Source organism: Sorex fumeus, unplaced genomic scaffold (assembly GCF_029834395.1).
Source record: "Sorex fumeus unplaced genomic scaffold, SorFum_2.1 ptg000128l, whole genome shotgun sequence".
NCBI classification, from domain to species: Eukaryota; Metazoa; Chordata; class Mammalia; order Eulipotyphla; family Soricidae; genus Sorex; species Sorex fumeus.
The window spans coordinates 1843333-1864684 of record NW_026606185.1 but is presented as its reverse complement, the minus strand read 5'-3'; the positions used below and the strand labels follow the sequence as shown (position 1 = coordinate 1864684).

The following is a 21352-nucleotide window of genomic DNA, read 5'->3' as shown; positions in this document are numbered from 1 at the left end:
GTGAGGAGGGGAGAAATTCTGGTCCTGTAGCCTGAGCCTCTGAGACATTGGCAGCCATGGGGACACCCGGAAATACTGGATGGGAGCAGAAGCTTCAGCTCACCTGGACCATAAAGAAGGGGCCAGAGCCAGAGACACAGAGAAAGAAGACAGGAGTTAAAACATTTGTCTGACTGAGTTTTATCTCCTGCACTGTCTGGTGTGACAGGAGAGATCCCCAACCACAGAGCCTGTGATCCCAACCCCCAAAGAGAAAGAGAGGAAAAGAAAGAGAAAGCGCGTAGGATAACTATACAAAAGAGAAAGAAAGGAAAGAGGAGAGAAAGAAGATATGAAGGGCGGGGGGGGGGGGGTTGGTGTGATAGCACAGTGGGTAGGGCGTTTGCATTGCATGTGGCTGACCCAGGTTTGATTCCCAGCATCCCATATGGTCCCCCAAGCAGCGCCAGGAGTAATTCCTGAGAGCAGAGCCAGGAGTAAATCTGAGCAAAAGAAAGAGAAAGAAGAAAATGGGCTGGGAGGGATGTACATGTGAGCAGCAGAGCAAGTGCTTTGCAGTGGGAGGTGCTGGTTGGATTCCTAGCACCCCACTCCTCAAAAACTGGTTTGGGCCACATCTGCTGGTGCGTGGTGCCTACTTGGGGCTGTGCTTCGGGATCACTTCTGGCAAGCACACTGCTTGGGCACCACAGGCAGTGCCAGGATTGAACCGAGACCAGCCACATGTAAAGCAACTGCCTTACCCCGCTGTACTAACTCTCTAGGGATTCCACCAAAAAAAAATTTTGTTTTAGGGTCTTAGGGCTAAATTATTGTGTTTTTGTTTTGGTTTGGTTTGGTTTTAGGGCTTTAGGGCGTACTCCTGACTCTGAGCTCAGGGATGATTCCTGGTGGGGATGTGGGACCAAACCAGGTCAAGCGTGTGCAAGTCAATTGTCCACCCCGAGGTACTCTGCCCGGGCCTTCACAGCACGGTGAGGGACCTGAGGCGGAGGGAGGAGGGAGGAGGGGTGGTGCTGGTGCGGGCACAGTTCCTGTCTGATGAGCCCGTTCTCCGTGGCACCAGTGCGGTCAGCCCAGTCATGTGAGAAGGCCGGAAAGCGGCCAGCGGTTCCCAGCAACTTGGGGAAGTGAGTTCTTCGGTTGCCTCGTCTGCACATCGCCCACAGACCCACAAAAAAGCCCTCTGGACTTTCCCCACCTCCTCAGAAGGCGGGCATCTGTCAGCCACCCCCGCTGGGGCTCCCACCCTCCCCTCCCCGCGAGCACCCCCGTCTGCCTTGTCCTGTCCCTGAAGGCCTGGGGGTGTCAGTGCCTTCGGCCTGGACCTCCCCAGAGGTCAGAAGCAGCTTTTCAGCAGAACCCCAGGGGTTCTCTGCTCCACCTGGCATGTTCCTTTGACTCAGGGACACCAGTGCTGTGACTTGTATTAAGTCACATTCATGTATGTGGCAGGACTGCAGCTGCCTCTGGCCCCTCACAGGGCCCCCCCAATTCCCTCCCCCACCCCTGCCCTGATCAAGCCCAGGTGGAGGCATGTTTGTGGGGGACCCCCCTTTGGAGAGATACTCAGGGGCCCACATTTCAGTTGATTGGTCGAGACAGCAAGTGTGGCCAGCTGTACCTAGGGCACATAGGGTGTTTGCCATGAACGCAGCCAACCTGGGTTCAATCCCCAGCATCCATACGGTCCCTCAAGCACCACCAGGAGGAATTCCGCCCTAAGCAGAGAGGTATGAGCTGCCCTTCACCCTTCACCCTTCACCTCTGCATTAGTTCCCTCAAGCAGGACAAGGAGCGACCTCGGATACCCACCACTACCACCAACCCTCCAAGTGTTAATCATAAATAGAATTCATGTTTTATAAAAGGAGCATGGGCCTGAGAGATAGTAGAGGGATGGAGGCACGAGCCTTGCACACAGCTGACCCTGGTTCCTTCCTCAGCACCATACAGGGGCCTCTGAGCACAGCTGGGAGTGATTCCTGAGCACTGGTGGGTCTGGCCCCCAAACAAAAACAAAACAAGCCAAAATGAAGACATGACAGCCAGGAGAGAGTGCAATGGGCTAAAGACACGATTGGCATGCAGGAGGGTCAGGTTCCAGCCCAGTGGGTGGAACGGTGCCCTGGGCACCCCCAGGAGCAATGGGACAGAGTAGCCCCAAGCAGCACAGGACGTTACCCCAAAAACAAATCAGTTGGGGTGTTCAGTCTAAATTCAGTTCAGTCTTTTTTTTTTTTTTACTTCAGGGGCTCCCCTGGTGGTGCTCAAGGCTACACCTGGCAGTGCCAAGACTGAGTTCTTGTCAAGGTGACTCCCACACACTGGTAAAGGCCTAACTTGGGACTGGGCAGCTCTGATTTGCTTTTGGTTTGGGGCCACACCAGGCAGTGTTCAGGACTTACTCCTGGCTCTACTCTCAGGATCACTCTTGGAGAAACTTGGGGGACCCTGTAGGGTATCAGGGATTGAACCCGGGTTGGCCACGTGCAAGGCAAGCACCCTATCCTTTGTATGATAGCTCAGGTCCAATCCCCCTGATGTTCTTTAAAATAGCATATATATATATTATATCTTTTTGTTTTGTTTTGTTGGCTTTTTGGGTCACATCTGGCGATGCACAGGGGTTACTCCTGGATTTGCATTCAGGAATTACTCCTGGAAGAGCTCAAGGGACCATATGGGATGCTGGGGAAACGCCCTACCCGCTGTACTATCGCTTTAGCCCTTAAAATAGCATTTATAGATCAGATAGGGAAATGTCAATTTGATGCTTGATATTAAGAAATCGATCGGGGGCTGGAGAGAGTACAGTGGGTAAAAAGCTTGCCTGGCCTGCGGTCCACCCTGGTCGATCCCCGGGACCCTTTAGGGTCCCTGGAACCCCGCCAGGAGTAAGCCCTGAGCACTGCCAGGTGTGGGCAACAAACCAAACCAAAACCAAAATAACCTCTCTATTCTCCCGTGAACGTCCTACGGACTTTGGCAAGATTTGTTTCAAGTTTAGAGGGTCGGTGTCCCACTACTCAGGGGTTTTGGGGTCAAGTTCAGCGCGCCTCGATTTTGCCCCGCCCACAGGCTCAGCTGAGCCACTCAAGCAGCCCGCAGCCTGATTCGGACCCGCCTTCTTCCGGGTGGCGCTGTGCGCGCGGCCGGACTACATCTCCCAGAAGGCCCCGCGCCCGGCAGGTGGTGGCCCGGCCGCCAGGACTATATTACCCACAGGCCCCTTCGGAGAGGCGTTTGCTGAGTGTCCAGGGCGTGACCAGTGACCCGGCGACTGTCGGAAGCCGCGGCGCGATTGGCTCGGAAATCTGTCAGTTACGGCCCCACGCAGTTGGGTTTTGCTGTTGGGCAGTGCCTGGAGGGAGGGAGAGAAGGAACGTTAGGAGCCGCGAGTGGAGGCGCGTCCTGCAACCTGTGAGTGACCTCTACTCCGCCCTCCCGGCGGGGTGCTCGGGTCCTCTGTCCGGGGCGTCGCGCGGGGCGGCCACTGCGCACACGTGTCTCGCCTCTCCGAGCAGCGCCCGCGGGGCCGCGGGGGGCAGAGCCTGCTCTGCAGGCGCCTGCCGTCTCCTCGGCACGTCGAACCCAGCTCGGGGTGCTGCACCCGTGTCCACGCGCGAGGCCGTCTGCGGAGCCCCGCCACCCGGCACTCCTGCCCACGCTCCCTGCGCGCCCGAACTCGGGGGCCTCCACACAACTGCGGACTGAGTCGGAGGAGCGAGCAGTCTCACACCCACTCCAGCGCCCGCTGCCGGTGAGTACCCACGCCATGCCTATAGCCACTGCCATGTCTAGAATCAATGCCATGCCTGTGACCAGTGCCATGTGTGTGACCAGTGCCGTGCCTATAACCAATGCCATGCCTATGATCAATGCCATGCCTTTAACCAATGCCATGGCTATGATCAGTTCCATGCCTATAACCAATGCCACGCCTGTGATCAGTGCCCTGCCTATAACTAATGCCATGTGTATAATCAATGCCATGCCTATAACCAATGCCATGCCTGTGATCAGGGCCCTGCCTGTAACTAATGCCATGCATATAATCAATGCCATGCCTATGATCAATGCCATGCCTATAACCCATGCCATGCCTATAACCGATGCTATGCCTGTAATCAGTGCCATATCTGTGATCAATGTCATGCCTGTAACCCATGCCATGCCTATGATCAATGCCGTGCCTATAACCAGTGCCATGCCTATAACCCGAGCCATGCTTATGATCAGTTTTCTTCTTTCCTCTTTAGATAAACTTCTCCAAGTCTTGTTGGTACAAGAAAGACATTTGGAACCAGCAGGAAAAGTAAGGCCAGCGCGAATTGTATGTACTCAGCCTTTCACCTGTGGAATGGCTGTACACACCTAGGAGTGCTTAGGGCTCAACCCCGGAATGGCCCCAACCCTTCCAGCTCTTCCGTGCCCCCTGCTGTGCCCCACAATGTTCTTTGGTATGTGTGTGAGGGGGTCACACCCTCTGCAGTGCTCAGTGCCCCTCCTGGCATTGTGCTGGGGGCATGGTTGGTTCCTGGTAGTACTGAGGGCGCCGTGCATGTATCTTCAGGGGTTGAGCTCCGGGCCACCTGCATGCAGAGCACACACAGAGACCAGGGCTGACTCTGGCCCCCATTTTCCCTTTTTCTTCTGGGACGGCGGAGGTGGAGGGTGACTGGGGTTTGGTAATGCTCAGGGCTTACTCCTTGCTCTGTGCTCAGGTATCACTTCTGGCAGGGCTCCAGGGAATCTCTGTGGTGCTGGCATCAAACCGGTTCAGCTGCCTACAAGGCAGGAGCCTTATCCACTGTGCTATCTCTTTGACCCCAGATTCTCCCATTTTTGAAAAATTTTGAAAAATACACATGGCTTCTCCCGTGAGCAGCCGCCTGGACTAGGCAGGGCAGACCTCAATCCCATTTTCTAGCAAACCGAGCCCAACCTGGGGAAATAGTTTCCCCCACACCGTCCCTTGAGCAGGGCATGGCCCCACAGGCCCCCAGCATGGTTGGGGTGACCTATGTGTCCCAAGCACTGTAGGTCTGGAGCAAAATCACTTCTGTGGACCCTTACATTGCAATCCTGGTGCAGTTGACCGAGAGTCGCCATTGGTGCCCTCAAATATCCTGAACAAAAAGGGAGCCTAGGCTAAATCAAGCTGCTCAGGTACATCAAGCGGAATGTAACTCAGAGGTTTAAACTTGCCTTTACAGAATCATTTGTAGCTGTACTTCCTTCCCCCTGCAGGGGGCAGTGTGACAAAGCCGTCTCCAGGAGGCACCTGTGGTCAGGAGCCCAGGTTGTTTATTTTGGTTTTGTTTTTTGGGTTTGTTTGGTGTGGGTTTTTTTTTTTCCACTTTTGAGGATCAACCCAGCAATGCTCAGGGGTTACTCCTGGCTCTCCATTCACTCAGGAATCACTCCTGGTGATGTTCAGGGGACCATATGAAATGCAGTGCCATTGTTCCAGCCCTGGTGTCCCAGGTTTAAACACCTTCCCAGGTCCTGAGCTGGACACCACAGAGTGCTCCAGTCCTTGGAGCATTTCCCTTGCCTGGAATAAGCCTGTTTTTAAATTTGCTTTTGTTAGGTCACCTGGCGGTGCATAGGGCTAACTGTTGCCTGGCTCTGGTGGTCAGGGGATCCTGTGTGATGCTGGGGATTGAGCCAGGGTCACCCAAGAGAAAGGCAAACGCCAACTTCCCTATACTATCTCTCCAGCCCCTGCGTTTTCATTTCTGCATATTTTGTGGTGCTGTGGATTAAGCCCAGAGTCTCAAACACACTGGACATGTGTTCTACCACCGACTCACATCCCCAGCCTGACACTTTGCATTTTATAAGCCAAAACCTGAGGAGATGCTAGAAGAACCTATGTGAAGTGGAAAATCTTAAGATGATGTTTGTCTCTGTTTGGTTTTGTTTGGGGAGGGTCATACCTGGTGGTCCGAAGGGCTCACTCCTGGCTCTGCACTCAGGGATCGGGATCACTCCTTGTGGTGCCAGGAAGACAACACAAAATATTTTTTTTTCTGTTTGTTTTTGTTTGGAGGCCACACCCAGCAGTGCTCAGGGATCATTCCTGGCAGGGCTCAGAGGATAATATGGGGTTCAGGAATTCAAACCTGGGTGAGCTGTGTGCAAAGCAAAGGCCCTACCTGTTGTGTTCTCTCTCTGGCCCTTAACGTGGTTTTTTTTTTTTTTGCTTTTTAGGTCACACCCAGCAGTGCTCAGGGGTCACTCCTGGCTCTGCACCCAGAAATCACTCCTGGCAGTGCTCGGGGACCCTATGGGATACTGGGAATCAAACCCGGGTCAGTCACGTGCAACCCCCAAAGGTGGTAATTTTTTGGGAGGGTCACACCCATCAGTGCTCAGGGGTTACTCCTGGCTCTGCATTCAAGAATCACTCCTGGCAGTGCTTGGGGACCATATGGGATGCTGGGGATCGAACCCGGGTTGACTGCGTGCAGGGCAAACGCCCTCCCCCCTGCACTATCGCTCTGGCCCCCGGTAATTTTTTTTTATAGGAGTACTATTATTTATTCAGCCACTGATTATCTGATTGAATGGGCATGAACTCCACCTTTTTTTTTTCCATAATTTTTTTTCTTCTTATATTTATTTATTGAATCACTGTGGGAAAAGTTACTAAGCTTTCAGGTTTAAGTCTCGGCCATACAATGATCAAACACCTCTCCCTTCACCAGTACTGATTTTTCACCACCAAGAACCCCAATATACCCCCCTCCCACCCCTCCCAATGCCTGTGAGGCAGATGATTTCCACTTAACTCTTCTCTACACTGATTACATTCATTGTTTTGACAAAAGATGCACCATTATTGTTGGAATTTCCCCCCCAACAATCAGAATTGCTGAAAAGGCATTGTGAAATACTTTGTTTTCTATAGCTGGTTATGAGAATCCATACAATCTCGCGTGGCCGCAATAGCAGCCTCGCGATTTTGGATTTCTGCAAAGAGCCAGATAATTACGAGATTGTTTTCTGTGCATCTGGTGTTATGGCTGTGCCGGAGAGCCGCTTGTGGGGGGCAACTTGTGACCTCAGTAGGGCGTGAAGGACGAGTTGGTACCGCCCCCCTTCCCTTGAGACTGCAGTTGCCCCGTCACCGCCAGCTCATACCTGGCTTTCCTATAAGCTCTGAGGCGGCAACCACCTTGCTGCCGGGCGGGAAAAAGGCGGAAGGGAGTAACACCTTGTCCTCCTGGAGAGGCGTGGTGCCATAGTTTAACGCATGGTCCATTTACTTTTCTGCCGCAAGCTGCCGGGCTCTGGATTAAGTCCTTTTGCCTCTGGAGCCATGGTCGTGCCAGAGAGCTGCTTGTGACCTCACACAGCGACCACCTTGTATGTGGTCCAGATGCATTTCTGCCAAAAGCTGCTGGGTTTCGAGATTTGTTTCCGAGTCTCTGGGATCATGGCCATTAATTTGCTTGATCAGGAGCCAGAGAGGCCATTTGTAGGCAGCGGCTCGGGGACTCGCTGGGGTGGGGAGGAAAAGGGCTGGTTCCAACCCCATCTGGTGAGGCCCCGTGTGTCTCGTCAGTGCAGGCCCAAACCTGACTGTCCAGTGTCCTCTGGAGGATGGTGGTCACCGGGCCACTAGGGGGAACAGGCCAAGGCACGAAGCCTATTCCCACCTGGAGTGGCCCAGCGCCAGTAACCTACTGCAGGAACAGGACGCATTTCTGCCAAAAGCCTTTGGGTTTCGAGATTCGTTTCTGAGTCTCTGGAATCATGGCCATTAAGCAGTTCAATCAGGAACCAGAGAGGCCATGCCTCCAATGATATACCTGAGCCGGAGGTGGTTTGTGCGTGTGTCTCCCACATACCTAACTTTTGGCTGTTTACTTTCTTGGTAAACTTTGCCCCAAGTTTTTGGGGTCTGGCCAAAGGCACAGCAGCAATTTTGGGGTATCTGAAAGTCTGACGGTGGCAGCAGGCTGCTGATGCACTCGCCTCACAGGCACAGATTGACCTGCTGGCAGCACCATACCCCCAGTAATTTTTTTTTTACCTCTCTTTCTACAAGGTCACTGTTAACTCTCTCATCTAAAGGAACGCACAGTGTAGAGCTGGGAGTAACCCCTGAGCATTGCCTGGTGTGACCCAAAAAGGCAAAATGATAAAAAGAAAGAGAAAAGAACTCAGGGAGGACCAGGGCAGAAGCACAGCAGGGAGGGCATTTGCCTTGCTCTTGGCCAACTTGGGTGCTATCTCTGGCCCCACACAGGGTCCCCAGAGCTCCGCCAGGAGTGAGCCCTGAGTACTGTCTGTGGGACTCAGAAACAAAGACAAAAGTGAAAAGTTCTTTAGGGGCTGGGAGTCAGGACCAGGCCTGCATGCTCCCAGCAGGAGCGCCAGACTCCATCCCTTGCACCACACAGCCCCCAGAACTGTTGGGGTGACCCCCCACCAGTGCGGGGACAGATCCCAAAGCAACACTAGATGTGGCCCTAAAACCAAAATTCAATTAAATAACTTGGGGGGCCGGAGCGATAGTACAGCAGGCAGGGTGTTTGCCTTGTATGCGGCTGACCCGGGTTCAATCCCCAGCATCCCATATGGTCCCCCGAGCACCACCAGGAGTAATTCCTGAGTGGAGAGCCAGGAGGAACCCCTGAGCATTGCTGGGTGTAACCCAAAAAGCAAAAAAAAAAAAAAATTAAATAACTTGGTCTTCACTCACTTATTCACTACTTTTTCTTTTTCTCTCTCTAGTTTTTTGGTTTTTTTTTTGTTTGGGGGCACACCCGGCAGTGCTCAGGGGTTCCTCCTGGCTCTGCACTCAGGGGTTACTCCTGGCGGTGCTGGGTGGGAGTAGGAAGCATACGGGATGGTGGGGATCGAACCCGGGTTGGCCACGTGCGAGGCAAGTGCCTTAGCTGCCGTACAACTGCTCTAGCCCCAACTAATTTTCTTGTAACTTATCTCAGTTATTATTATTTTTTGTTTGTTTTGGAGCCACATTCACTGATGCTCAGGGCTCACTCCTGGTGGGCTCAGGGCTTTATAGGATGCCAGGGATAGAACCCTGGTTGGCCGCATGCAGGGCAGGTGCTAGCAAGTACTATCTCTCTAGCCCCTTATTTTTCACTAAGGCCCTACTGGCGGTGCTGGGGCCCAGGAGGGCGGAGAGGGAACACAGAGACTTACGTGTTAGATATGTCCCACCACGTCAGCCTCTCCCCACACTCATTGGCTTAGTTTTGGTGGGCCGGGGGTATTGGGCCACACTCGGCAATCAATACTCAGGGGCTATTCCTGACTCTGTGCTCAGGGGTGACCCCTGACAATGCTCAGGAGACCCTGTGTGGTGCCAGAGAGTTAACCCAGCGTGTCCCTCAGGGAATGTAAACACACACACACACACACCATAGCACGTCCCTCAGGGAATGCAAAGACACACAGACATACACAGACACACACACACACACACACACACACACACACACACACACAACACTCTCTTGCTATTAGTCTGAGGAGGGCCAGGCCAGGCACAAGCGCGCACACACACACACACACACACACATCTCTCTTGCTTTAGAGCTGAGGCGCGCCAGGTCAGGCTCCTGCAGAAGACCCTTGCGGTATTGGAGAGATGGTGTTTCTTACGGGGAGGAGACATGCACACACACACACACACACACACACACACATACACACACACATACACACATATACACACACATCCTCTCTTACTTTAGAGCTGAGGAGTGCCAGGTCGGGCTCCTGCAGAAGCCCCCTGCGGTGTTGGGGACATGGTGTGTCTTGCGAGGAGGGCTGGGGTGAAGGCCCTGATGGGGTCCCGGGGTGCTGGGCCAGCTGAGCCCACAGGCTGTGTGCTGTGTGTGTGTGACCTGCATCACGGCCACCTGTCCCTGTGTTGTTGCACAGCCCTGGTCATGCTGGGGAGGGGTCACTTGGTGTGGGGGCCACTGGCTGAGGGGTTGGGCTCTCTAGGGCTCTGGGGACTAGGGGGGTAGGGGGGCACCCTTTGACCCTGGAAACAAGACGTGCAGGGGTGAGGCCCTAAGGTGGGAAATAGCTGGAAACTGGGAGAGGAAGGAGAACAGGGTAGAGGAGGAGGATGTGAAGAGGCCGGTGGGTTGGGGGGCCTGGGAGCAGCATGTCAGAGTGTAGCGCGCCCTCTGCACCCTCCCTCTATGGCAGACAGGCCTGTGGGTGCAGAGGGAATGGGAAGGGGAAGGGGCGCCAAGGGGTCAGGCTCGGACACTTCCTATGGGCACGGTGCCCGAGGGTCCCCACTCACACTCTCTCGGGTGTCCTGGGAAGAGCTGCGGTCTTAGTGGTAGGATTGGTGTTGGAATATTGAATGTAGTTCATTATTGTGAACAACTTTATAAAAATAAAATAAAGCTGGGGGGAAAATTTTTTTTTTTGCTTTCTTTTTGGGTCACACCCAGCGATGCTCAGGGGTTACTCTCGGCTCATGCACTCGGGGACCATATGGAATGCTGGGAATCGAACCAGTATCGGCCATGTTGGCTGCGTGCAAGGCAAACGCCCTACCCGCTGTGCTATCGCTCCAGCCCCAGAAAATATATTTTAAAAGGCTGTGGTCTTAGGGGTTCTGTTCTGGCCCCACAAGCTCAGGGGTGGCCAAATGATACCATAACCATGTTCTGAGGGATGGGGGTGGGCAGGGGGGACCGGAAAGGGATGTGCAGGACAAAGGTCCAGGCTGTGGGTCTGGGTGAGTGAAAAAGTGGGGCAGAAGGAGGGACATGGGGGGCTTGGGGAGGCTGTGGCCTGAGCCTGCGTGTGGTCATATAGGCTGCTGCTGCCTGGGTTCGAATCCTGAGCACAGAGCCAGGACTCAGCCCTGAGCACCACCACATGAGGCCCCCCAAACACACACACACACACACACACACACACACACGAGACGTGTAGGGGTGGGGGCTGCCGGGGACGTGGCGCAGTGGTAATGCATGTGCCTTGCCTGCCTGAGACATGGGTTCGAGCCTCAGTACTGCCAGAAAAGGGAGGGGTGGGGGGAGGGACTTCAAACTGGTCTTCAGAGGGGAGTGTCGGGTGGGGTGCTGGCGCGGACCCCCACCTGTGTCTCTGTCTCTCGCATCTAGCTCCAAGCTGATGGACATCGTGTAGCCATAGCCAGGGATGGTCGGCTACGACCCCAAGGCCGAAGACAGGACAGTGTCCAGCGTGCAGGTGGCAGTGGCCGGCTCCATGGCCGGGCTTATCACTCGGGCGCTCATCAGCCCCATGGACGTCATCAAGATCCGCTTCCAGGTATGCTCTAGCCCCTCGTCCTGCCCTCCCTGGCCGCTCCCCTCACACCGTGGGCCTGATCGCGCCCATCCCGGTTCTTAGCTGCAGGTGGAACGTCTGTCCCCCAGGGACCCCAGAGCCAAGTACCACGGCATCCTGCAGGCCGCGAGGCAGATTCTGCGGGAGGAGGGCCCCAGGGCCTTCTGGAAGGGACACGTCCCGGCCCAGCTGCTCTCTGTGGGCTACGGGGCGGTGCAGGTAGGCACGGGGCAGGGAGTGGGCAGCAGGAAGCCCACCGCTCACTTCTCGCTGCGGGGGCTGATTCCTGTCCTGGCTGACTATTAGGGCCCGGGGTTGCCCATGCTCTCAGGACAGCTGCCCCTGCCGGGGGCTGGAGGACAGGCGTGCCCGCAGGAACTCAGGACATGAAATTACTGCGGAGAATTGTCTTGGAGGAGCCAGATGGGGGCTGGGACCACACCCAGTGGTGCTCAAAACTTACTCTTTATTCTGCCCTCGGAGGTCACTCCTAGTGGGGCTCGGGTGACATGTGGGGTGCCGGACTTGAGCCTGGGTGTGCCAAGCTAGCAGCTTACCTACCCTTACTCTTGCTCTCACCCAAAACATTTTTTTTTTTTTGTTTTGAGGTCCACACCTGGCTGGGACTATATACTGGCTAGGGATTAAACCTGGGGGGAGTGGGGGAGCTCTCCTGGAAGGATTTTTTGGTATAGAATTTCTCTCATGTTTTTTCTTTGTTTGTTTGGTGTTTTGTTTTCTTATTTTGGGCCATACCCAGGAATGCTCAGTGGTTCCTCCTGGCTCAGTACTCAAGAATCACTCCTGGTGTCCTTGGGGGACCCTATGGGATGCTGGGGATTGAATCCATGTCAGCTGCGTGCAAATGCCCTCCCCGTTGTGCTATCACTCTGCCCCACCCCACCCCCCGCCCCGTGTTACAGTCTTGGGCCCTTTGGCCCATTAAGCATCTGATAATGTGGATTTGGTGCACACGGCCGTGGGTACGTCCCTGTTCTCCTCAGGGGCTTCTGGTAATGGGGGGCCCCTCCAGTGATGCTGTCGCTGCTCTTGCAGTTCATGTCCTTCGAGATACTGACTGAGCTGGTGCAGAAGAGAGGCAAGGAGCTCAGCCCCAACAGATTCTCAGTGCACTTCCTGTGTGGCGGGCTGTCGGCCTGCATGGCCACCCTCACCGTGCAGCCCGTGGACGTCCTGCGCACCCGCCTAGCAGCCCAGGGGGAACCCAAGGTGAGTGGCCGGGAGCCCCACCCGGGAAGTGCTCTTGAATTGTTGAATTGTTTGTTTGTTTGTTTTTGTCTTTTTTTTTTTTTTAGAAAATAGAAAATTTTAGGGCTGGAGCAATAGTACAGTGGGGAGGGCGCTTGCCTTGCGTGTGCCCAACCGGATTTGATCCCCGACACTCCATATGGTCCTCTGAGCCTGCCAGGTGTGACCCTAAAATAAACAACGATAAAATAGAAAGGTTTATTGAAAAGTAGGAGAGGGGCTAAAGAGATAGTACAGTGGGTAGTGCACTCACCTGCACACAGCTCGGCCCCCAGCACCCCAGGTGGTCCCCTGAGCCTGCCAAGAGTGATCCTGGAGAGCACAGAGCCAGGAGTCAGCCCTGATCACTGTCAGGTGAGACCAAAACAAAAATAGAAGTAGGAGAGAAAGAAACTCCTCATCTGGGGAGAAACTTAGTATAAGACTAAGATCACTGTAGCACTGTAGCATTGTCCTCTCGTTGTTCATCGATTTGCTTGAGCAGGTACCAGTAATGTCTCCATTGTGAGACATGTTGTTACTGTTTTTGGCATATCGAATACGCCACGGGGAGCTTGCCAGGCTCTGCCATAAATAAACTTGACTAATTAAATAAAGTTGCTGGAAATAAACTTGCTGTAAAAAAAAACTTGACTAAGATCTGTAGGACTGGGGCTGGAAAGATAGCACAGCGGGTAGGGCACTTGCCTTGCACACAGCCGACCCGGGTTCGATTCCCAGCATCCCATATGGTCCCCTGAGCACCGCCAGGAGTAACTCCTGAGTGCAGAACCAGGAGTAACCCCTGTGCATCGCCAGGTGTGACCCAAAAAGCAAAAAAAAAAAAATCTGTAGCACTGTAGCACTGTCCTCCTGTTGTTCATAGATTAGCTCAAGCGGGCCCGGTAAGGTCTCCATTGTGAAACTTCTTGTTACTGTGTTTGGCATATGGAATACGTCACAGGGAGCTTGCCAGGCTTTGCCGTGCAGGCGAGATACTCTCAGTAGCAGCTTGCCGGGCTCTCCGAGAGGGGCAGAGGAATCGAACCCAGATCGGCCGAGTTGGCCTCATACAAGGCAAATACCCTACCCGTTGTGCTATCGCTCCAGCCCGACTAAGATCAAGTTTTATTTATTTATTTATTTATTTAATTTTTTTTGTCTTTTGGGTCACACCCAGCAATACTCAGTGGTTACTCCTGGCTCTGCACTCAGGAATTACTCCTGGCGGTGCTTGGGGGACCATGTGGGATGCCGGGGATCGAACCTGGGTCGGCCATGTGCGAGGCAAACGCCCTACCTGCTGTGCTATCGCTCCGGCTCCAAGTTTTATTTTTTTGTTTTCGATTTGGGGGCCACACCTGACCTGTGCTGTGTTCAGGGGCTGCTCCCAGCCTGGCTCTCCAGGGGTTGCTTTCATGGCGTTCTGGGAGCCACGGGGCACTGGGGGGGAGATGTGTGATCCCAGGGTGGAGTCTGTCTCTCTCATTTTTGGGCCATCCCTGCTGACAGTGCTCAGGGCTGACTCCTGGCTCTGTGCTCAGGGATCACTCTTGGTGGGGCTCAGGGGACCCTAAGGAATGCCAGGGATGGAACCTGTTCAGGCGCCCTCCCCGCTGTGCTCTCTCTCTGGTCAGGAAAGTGGAGACCCACCTGGGCTGTAGCTGGCCTGCATCTCTGAGGGCTGTCGCACCTGTTCCTTTGAATGTGGATTTGCTCAGCTGCCCAGGGGTGTGGGGCTCTCGGTTCCAAGCCAACAGGCCCTGCAGGTGCAAAGCAAGGGGAGGGGCGGGAGGGGGGGAAGGTGAGTGGGAGAGTAAGAGCTCACCTCACTTCATCCCAAAGAGCTCCGCAGCTTTGGTTTCCTCTAAGACCCGGTTACAGGACACAGGAGCTTTGCATGAGACTTCAGAAGCCCAGACTGGGTGAAAACAGGGGATTACTTGTTTTGCTTTTTTGGGGTCACAGTTGGCAATGCACAGGGGTTACTCCTGGCTCTGCACTCAGGAATTACTCCTGGTGTTTCTTGGGAGACCATATGGGATGCTGGAAATCAAACCTAGGTCGACCGTGTGCAAGGCAAACGCCCTACCCACTGTGTTATCACTCCAGCCCCACAAGCAAGGGGTTGGAGACTCCCAGAGGCTACCCACCATGATCTCTTTCCCCCCAGCACAGGTGTGAGAATGGGCACATGTGCCTGCCATGCCATTTCAGCTGGGAAAGAATTCTTTTTCAGTGCTGGAGAGATAGTACAGGAGGTAAGGCTCTTGCCTTGCATGCAGCCGACCTGGCTTCAATCCCTCGTGCCACAGAGGGTCCCCTGAGCCCACCAGGAGTGAGCCCTGAGCACTGCTTCGTGTGGCCACAAAACCAGAAAGAGTCATTTTCATGTTGGCTCTTATTTTTTCAAAAAAGATTTTATGGGAATGGGCTACAGCCGGCAGTGCTCAGGTCTGACTCCTGGCTCTGTGCTCAGAATATATGGTGCTGGCATTGAAGCAAGGTTGGCCACGTGCAAGGTAAGTGTCTTCTCTCCTGTACCGTTAGTAGCTCTCCAGCCCTATGGATATGTAGATATGTTTGGGAGCCACACCTGGAAGTTCTTGTGAGCTGATGCTAGCCTGGGGATCACCTGGCCCGCCCCAGCATGCAAAGTCTGCACTCAGCACACAGTGCTCCCTCTGACTCACTGACTCAGCCCTTTCTTTTTAATTTGTTTTTGGTTTTATTTTGGGTGGGGAGGCCATACTTGCTGGTGCTCAGAGCTTCCTCCTGGCTTTGCGCTCAGGAAACACTTGTGGCAGAACTTTGGGGACCTTATGGGGTGCCAGGGACTGACTGGTGAGTGTACAAAGCAAGCGGCGTCACCTTCCCCATTAAAAAAATGTGAAGATATAGATCTCTCCACAGTTTTCAGTAGATTACAGAGGTGGTGGAATCTTCTAAGGCCCGAGAATATTAGTTATTATTGCATCAAAGGTTTCTTTCTGTTTCCTGCACTATAGTTTCTTTTTTTTTTTTAGCTTTTACAAAAACTGTTTATTCCAGATAATAGTATAGCACTGTAGCACTACTGCACTGTTTTCCCATTCATCAATTTGCTCCAGTGGGCTCCTGTAATGTCTCATAACAAATTGTGAGACTTACTTTTTTTTTTCTTTTTTTGCTTTTTGGGTCACACCCGGCAATGCACAGGGGTTACTCCTGGCTCTGAACTCAGGAATTACCCCTAGCTGTGCCCAGGGGACCATATGAGATGCTGGGAATCGAACCTGGGTTGGCCGAGTGCAAGGCAAATGCCCTACCCACTGTGCTATCACTCCATTACATTTTTATAAATATACATATCACTCCATTACATTTTTATAAATTTAATTTTAATTATATCAGTCTAGTGAACTCTGCAGGTATTTACTTTCATATGATGGATTTTTTTTTTTTGCACTGTGGTTTCTGTGCTCTGCCTCCCATGGTACTTTTCCCGCCCCCAGGTAAGCATTTGCCCTCATTTTTGAAGACTTTCTTAAAATATTTTGTGCCCCATGGCGCCCAGCAGGTGTTAAGATGGGGGTCCAGGATGGGGTCCAGCGTTAAGGCAGGTGTTAAGATGGGCCTTGGGGAGGCCAGAGTAAAGCTGTTTTGTTGTGGGAAGATGCTAATCTGGAGGAGAACATGGGGTTGAGAGGAAAGTGAAGAAAGGCCAGATTGAAGGTCATCTGTGTGCTCTGGAGGACCGGCAGCCTGGGGGCTGTCCAGAAAGATGCTCCCGCCTTCATACGGCAGCGAGGGCAATTGCCTTGCACTGGCTGGGCCTGGTTCGCCTCCCCCCCACAATATGGCCCCCTGAGCACCAGGAGTGATCCTAAGTGCAGAGCAAGAGCAACCCCTGAGCACCGCCAGGTGTGGCCCAAAACAAAAAAGGCACCCCCAGAATTGCCGTACCGGTGGTCATCGGGTTATGGATCCCTTCCCCATCACCGCAGCCTCTGGGCCATCCTGGCAGCCACTTCTGCAACTGCTGCCCCACACTTCACCAGCTCTGCTTGGCCTCGGGACAGCTGTGACTTCTGCCCCTGGCCCCAGGACAGCACCCTGTGGCCGTTCCTGTGAGTCCCTCGGGGCGTGGCCCTCAGTCCTGTTTGCTCTGTCTCTCTGGGCTGAGGACTCTGGCCCAGGGACACGGTGGGTGCTGGGCCGAGTGGCCAGACTGCACCCCCAACACCCCTGTGCCTACCCAGGTCTATAAAACACTGCTCGACGCGGTGGTGACAATGTACAGGACGGAAGGCCCCCTGGTCTTCTACCGTGGCCTGCAGCCCACCCTGATGGCCATCTTCCCGTACGCCGGCTTCCAGTTCTCCTTCTACAGCTCCCTGAAGCAGGCATATGAATGGCTTCTGCCCAGCGACAGCTCCAATGGTGAGGGCCTTCATGGGACAAGGGTCCCCTGGGGAGGGCCATCGGGGCCCTGGGGACAAGGCTCCCTGCCAGAGGCCGCCCTTACTGCTTGCTGGCTCAGGCCCAGCTGAGGCACAGATACACCCAGTGCCAGTGTCCAATGTGCCCCCATTCCTGGACCTCCCTTCCCCGGCCAGGAAGCCCCATCCCACAAGTCCCACCCATAACGCCTGCGCTAAGCCCCGCCCTTCTCTGCAAAGCCCCGCCCACACAAGCCCTACCCTCATCCAGGCCACACCCCACGTCCTGCCTTGCCCACCTCTTCCCCATGTGGCCTCCGGCCTGGTGCCCAGTGGCCTCTCCCACACTATTTCACCGCTTGCAAGTGTACCTCTCACAGCACCAGTAACTGGGGGAGGGGCACGTTGGCTTTAGAATCAGGACCTTGAGTCATACCTGATCACTTTTGCGTTAGACTGAGGGATCACTGGGCAGGGCCGAGCCTGTGCCCCCCAGCAGCCCGTCCTGCCTGCAGACTTGACAGGGGGGCGGGGCCCAGGGTGGGACTTAGGCCTTGGCCTTAAAGACTCTGCTTCCTGGCCCAGGGAACTTAAAGAACTTGATATGTGGCAGCGGAGCTGGAGTCATCAGCAAGACCCTTACGTACCCTCTCGACCTCTTCAAGAAGCGCCTGCAAGTCCGCGGGTTTGAGCACGCGCGCACCAACTTCGGCCAGGTGAGCCCCCCATCACTGGGCCCTGGAAGGGCCTGGCAGTGACCCTGACTGCTATTTGACCCAGCCCAACCCCCCTGCTTCCCCAGCACACACTGAGCCTTTTTTTTTGGGGGGGGGGACGTTTTGGGTCACACCTGGAGATGCTCAGGTGTTACTCCTGGCTTTGCACTCAGGAATGATTCCTGGTGGTGCTCAGGGAACCATATTGTATGCTGGGAATCGAACCCGGGTCGGCCACATGCAAGGCAATCGCCCTCCCCACTATGCTATCGCTCCAGCCCCTCACACACTGAGTCTTACATGCTGTGGGTATTGTGGAAAGATCCAGGCAGGGAGCTCTGGTCCACACCTGGCAGTGCTCAGGGCTCACTCCTGGTGGTGCTCCCAGTCCCACAGGCTATGATGGGGATGGAACCAGGCCTCCTGCTGTGCTCCTTCTCTGGCCCCCTCTGCTCTGGGTTTTTCTTTCTTTTTTTTTTTTTTTTGCTTTTTGGGTCACACCTGACGATACACAGGGGTTATTCCTGGCTCTGCACTCAGGAATTACCCCTGATGGTGCTCAGGGGACCATATGAGATGCTGGGAATTGAACCCAGGTTGGCCACGTGCAAGGCAAACACCCTACCTGTGGTGCTATTGCTCCAGCCCATGGGTTTTTCTTTTTTGACAGTGCTGGGTCTCTAACCACCGGGCTCCACCACCACCTATGGTATCTCTTACACAGGGTTTGGTTCAAGACCCGGAAGATGCTCAGAGTGGTGGGACATATGTCCAGCCTGTGCCAAGCCATGGGTTTGATTCTCGGCGGCATGTGGCCCTCCAGCACTGCCAGGTAGCCCTGGTGGCCCCCAAGGCGCCCTTGGATTTAGCCCCAATTAAAAACATTGACACAAAGAATCAAGCTCAGTTTGGGACCAAAAGCTCTTCACAGGGAGGCCCTGGATGGTTGGGAGCACGGAGACACACCTCAGACTCAACTCTCAGCGGTTAGACCCAAGGGAAGCACAGAATTTCCTGTCAGCCATTTTCAGTGTTTTAGAAAACTCTATGCCCTCCCACCCCTCCAGGAGCCCAAAGCCATTCTTTTTTTTTTTTTTTTTTTTTTTTTGGGTCACACCTGGCGACGCACAGGGTTTACTCTTGGCTTTGCACTCAGGAATTATTCTGGCAGTGCTCAGGATGGCAGTGCTCAGGAAACCCTACGGGTGCCAGGGATCAAACCTGGGTTGGCCATGTTCAAGGCAAATGCCCTACCTGCTCTACTATGGCTTCGGTCCCCCAGATCATTGTGTGAGGCTAATTAGCTATAATAGAAACCGTCCCTCCCATTGGCCCCACTGGATCGGGTTTTTTGTGTGTGGTGGAGGAGGATCATTATGGGGCTGTGTCCTAGAGTGATGGGGACCACAGCCCCAGACACAGCACTGACAGGTGAGGAGGGGACAGCACAAGGCCAGGACAGTCAGGAAGCCCCGGGGGTCAGCCAGAGAATCGATTTTCTTAGCTGGGATCCTTTTTCCATGGTTGAAAATGCCAGAGAAGTCAGATAGACACGTTCATCAGTCACTCCATCTGACAGAGCATTGCGGATGGTCTGAATAAACACATCTGTACACACGGACAAATTGCAGCAATCTGCAAGGCCAGGGACCTCCAGCCCAATTTGTTTGAATTCCTTTTTTGATTTTTTTTCTTTTTGAGTCACATGGGGCAATGCTCAGGGGTCACTCCTGGCTCTGCACTCAGGAATTACGCCTGGCAGTGCTCGGGACACCATGGGATCGAGCCTGGGTCGGCTGCATGTAAGGGAAATGCCCTCCTGGCTGTACTATTTATTGCACCTGGGGGGGGGGGGCGGGCATCTGTGGGAGAGGAGAGGGGAGGTAAGCAAGGAGGGAAAATGGAAGTTGGGACACAGGGCATGGGCTTCACCCCGCCCAGCTGGCCAGCGAGCTGGACTTGGTTCTTGACATCATTGTCATTATAGGGAGTTACTGGAACTGGAGCTTTCGTTCATTCGTGGTTTGGTTTTGGTTTTGGGCCCCACCCCATGAGATTCAGGGCTTACTCCAGGCTCTGCACCCAGGGATTACTCCTGGCAGGGCTTGGGGAACACTCTGGGATGCCAGGGATTGAACCGGGTCAGCCGCATGCAAGATAAACACCTACTCGCTGTCCCACCACTCTGGCCCCAAGGTTTTGGGTTTTGGCATCTATGGCGCTGGGTGGAACCCAGGGTGGAATCCCGCAAGGAGGCACATGCTCTTGGCTGAGCCACCTTCCTGGCCTGCAGCTGCTGGAGCGGTTGGCGGGGAGGAAGGCTGGAGTGTGGGGTCAACCGAGCGGGGGTCTCCTGGACTGAGGAGATGAAGAGGGAGATGAAGAGTAGACAGCGGTGGAGCCGCGCGCGTATTTGGGGCTTGGTCCTGCGCTCACACCCCTCCCCCGGCCCTGGCACTTTCTCCCGCCCCACCTGCAGGTCCGAAGGTACACGGGCCTCCGGGACTGTGCCCAACAGGTGCTGCGTGAGGAGGGCCCTCGGGGCTTTTTCAAAGGCCTGTCCCCCAGCCTGCTGAAGGCCGCCATGTCCACTGGCTTCGTGTTCTTCTGGTATGAATTCATCTGCAGCCTCTTCCACTGCGTGAACAAGAGCAGCAGATAGCCGAGGGCCCCCGCACAAAGGTGTCCGTCCCCAGCTGCTCTGCCCTGTGCCACCTGGGCATCCCTCATTGCCAGGCGTCTGCAGGAAGAGAAGCCCCAGGGTGGGCTGCACAAAACACCTGCCAGAAGGCCTGAGTTCCGGACCTGGGAGAACCAGAGGGAGCTGGACCCCCAAGGATGCCGTCTTCTCTGTAGGAGTGTGGCGGTGTGCTGTCGGGAAAGGTCCCTCCTTTGAGAGGTTCCTTTCTATTTTTGGTTTTGGGGCTATGCCCCGCACTCCCTTGACAGACATTAAAGCTGCTAGCACATTCCACCTTGCTCCTCCCTCTTCACAGGACAGGCGCCGTGTGCCACACGCTTTGTGTCTTCCCATCTCCTTGAGTCTGGACGCTTCCAGCCGGGCCAGGTGGCATCATGCCCATCCAGGGCACCTGGGCCCGGCTCAGCATGGCACTGTGTTTGTGTCACAGCTCGGTGAAAGGGGGCAGAAGGCCAGGGTCGGGCACCCGCCCCTACTATGCTCTTGGTGTGCTGTGTGTGTGTGTCTGTGGGGCTGGGAATGGAGTCAGTGTATCCTGCAGGCAGCCTCTGCAGGAGACACTGACTCCATTCCCAGCCCCACAGAAACACAAAACAAAAAAACACGAGACAAAACTGAAGGTTGGACACGTCTGGACCTCGGGGTGGAGCTCCTTGCTGTGAGGCCCTAGGTTCCATTCTGGGCACCAAAGGCGAAACCACTGAACACAGCCACCTCCCTGTCCCTTCCCCAGTCTGTCGGGTAGCTCAGGGGGACTCCCTGGCACAGCTCAGGACCCTGTGCCCATTGCTGCTGCGGCTGGCCTGTGTCGGGGGCCCTGTGAGCTGCTTCCTTGTGCCCGGCTGCTGTTCCAAAGGCCCAGGCAAAGCGCAGATGTGGCCACAGCATTGGGGAATAGGAACTTCTCAGAGAAAGGTCCCTCCTTTGAGAGGTTCCTT

General features: G+C 54.6%; 1 protein-coding gene across 1 annotated transcript; it reads left to right on the top strand.

Moving 5' to 3' along the window:
- Window positions 1-3416: 3416 nt before the first annotated feature.
- On the top strand, window positions 3417-20685 carry SLC25A19 (solute carrier family 25 member 19). The gene is made up of 8 exons (XM_056137876.1): window positions 3417-3763; window positions 4263-4318; window positions 11142-11310; window positions 11392-11547; window positions 12385-12558; window positions 16818-16998; window positions 17583-17713; window positions 20193-20685. Exons 3-8 carry the CDS (start codon window positions 11179-11181, stop codon window positions 20373-20375), a joined length of 957 nt encoding a protein of 318 aa, XP_055993851.1. The 5' UTR covers window positions 3417-3763; window positions 4263-4318; window positions 11142-11178; the 3' UTR covers window positions 20376-20685.
- The last annotated feature ends 667 nt before the right edge of the window (window positions 20686-21352 follow it).

Excerpts from the sequence above, each read along its gene's own strand:
- SLC25A19 (XM_056137876.1), top strand. The coding sequence starts at position 11,179 with ATGGTCGGCTACGACCCCAAGGCCGAAGACAGGACAGTGTCCAGCGTG. Across the intron at positions 11,311-11,391 it reads TCATCAAGATCCGCTTCCAG|CTGCAGGTGGAACGTCTGTC; the intron begins GTATGCTCTAGC and ends CCCGGTTCTTAG. Across the intron at positions 17,714-20,192 it reads CGCGCACCAACTTCGGCCAG|GTCCGAAGGTACACGGGCCT; the intron begins GTGAGCCCCCCA and ends CCCCACCTGCAG.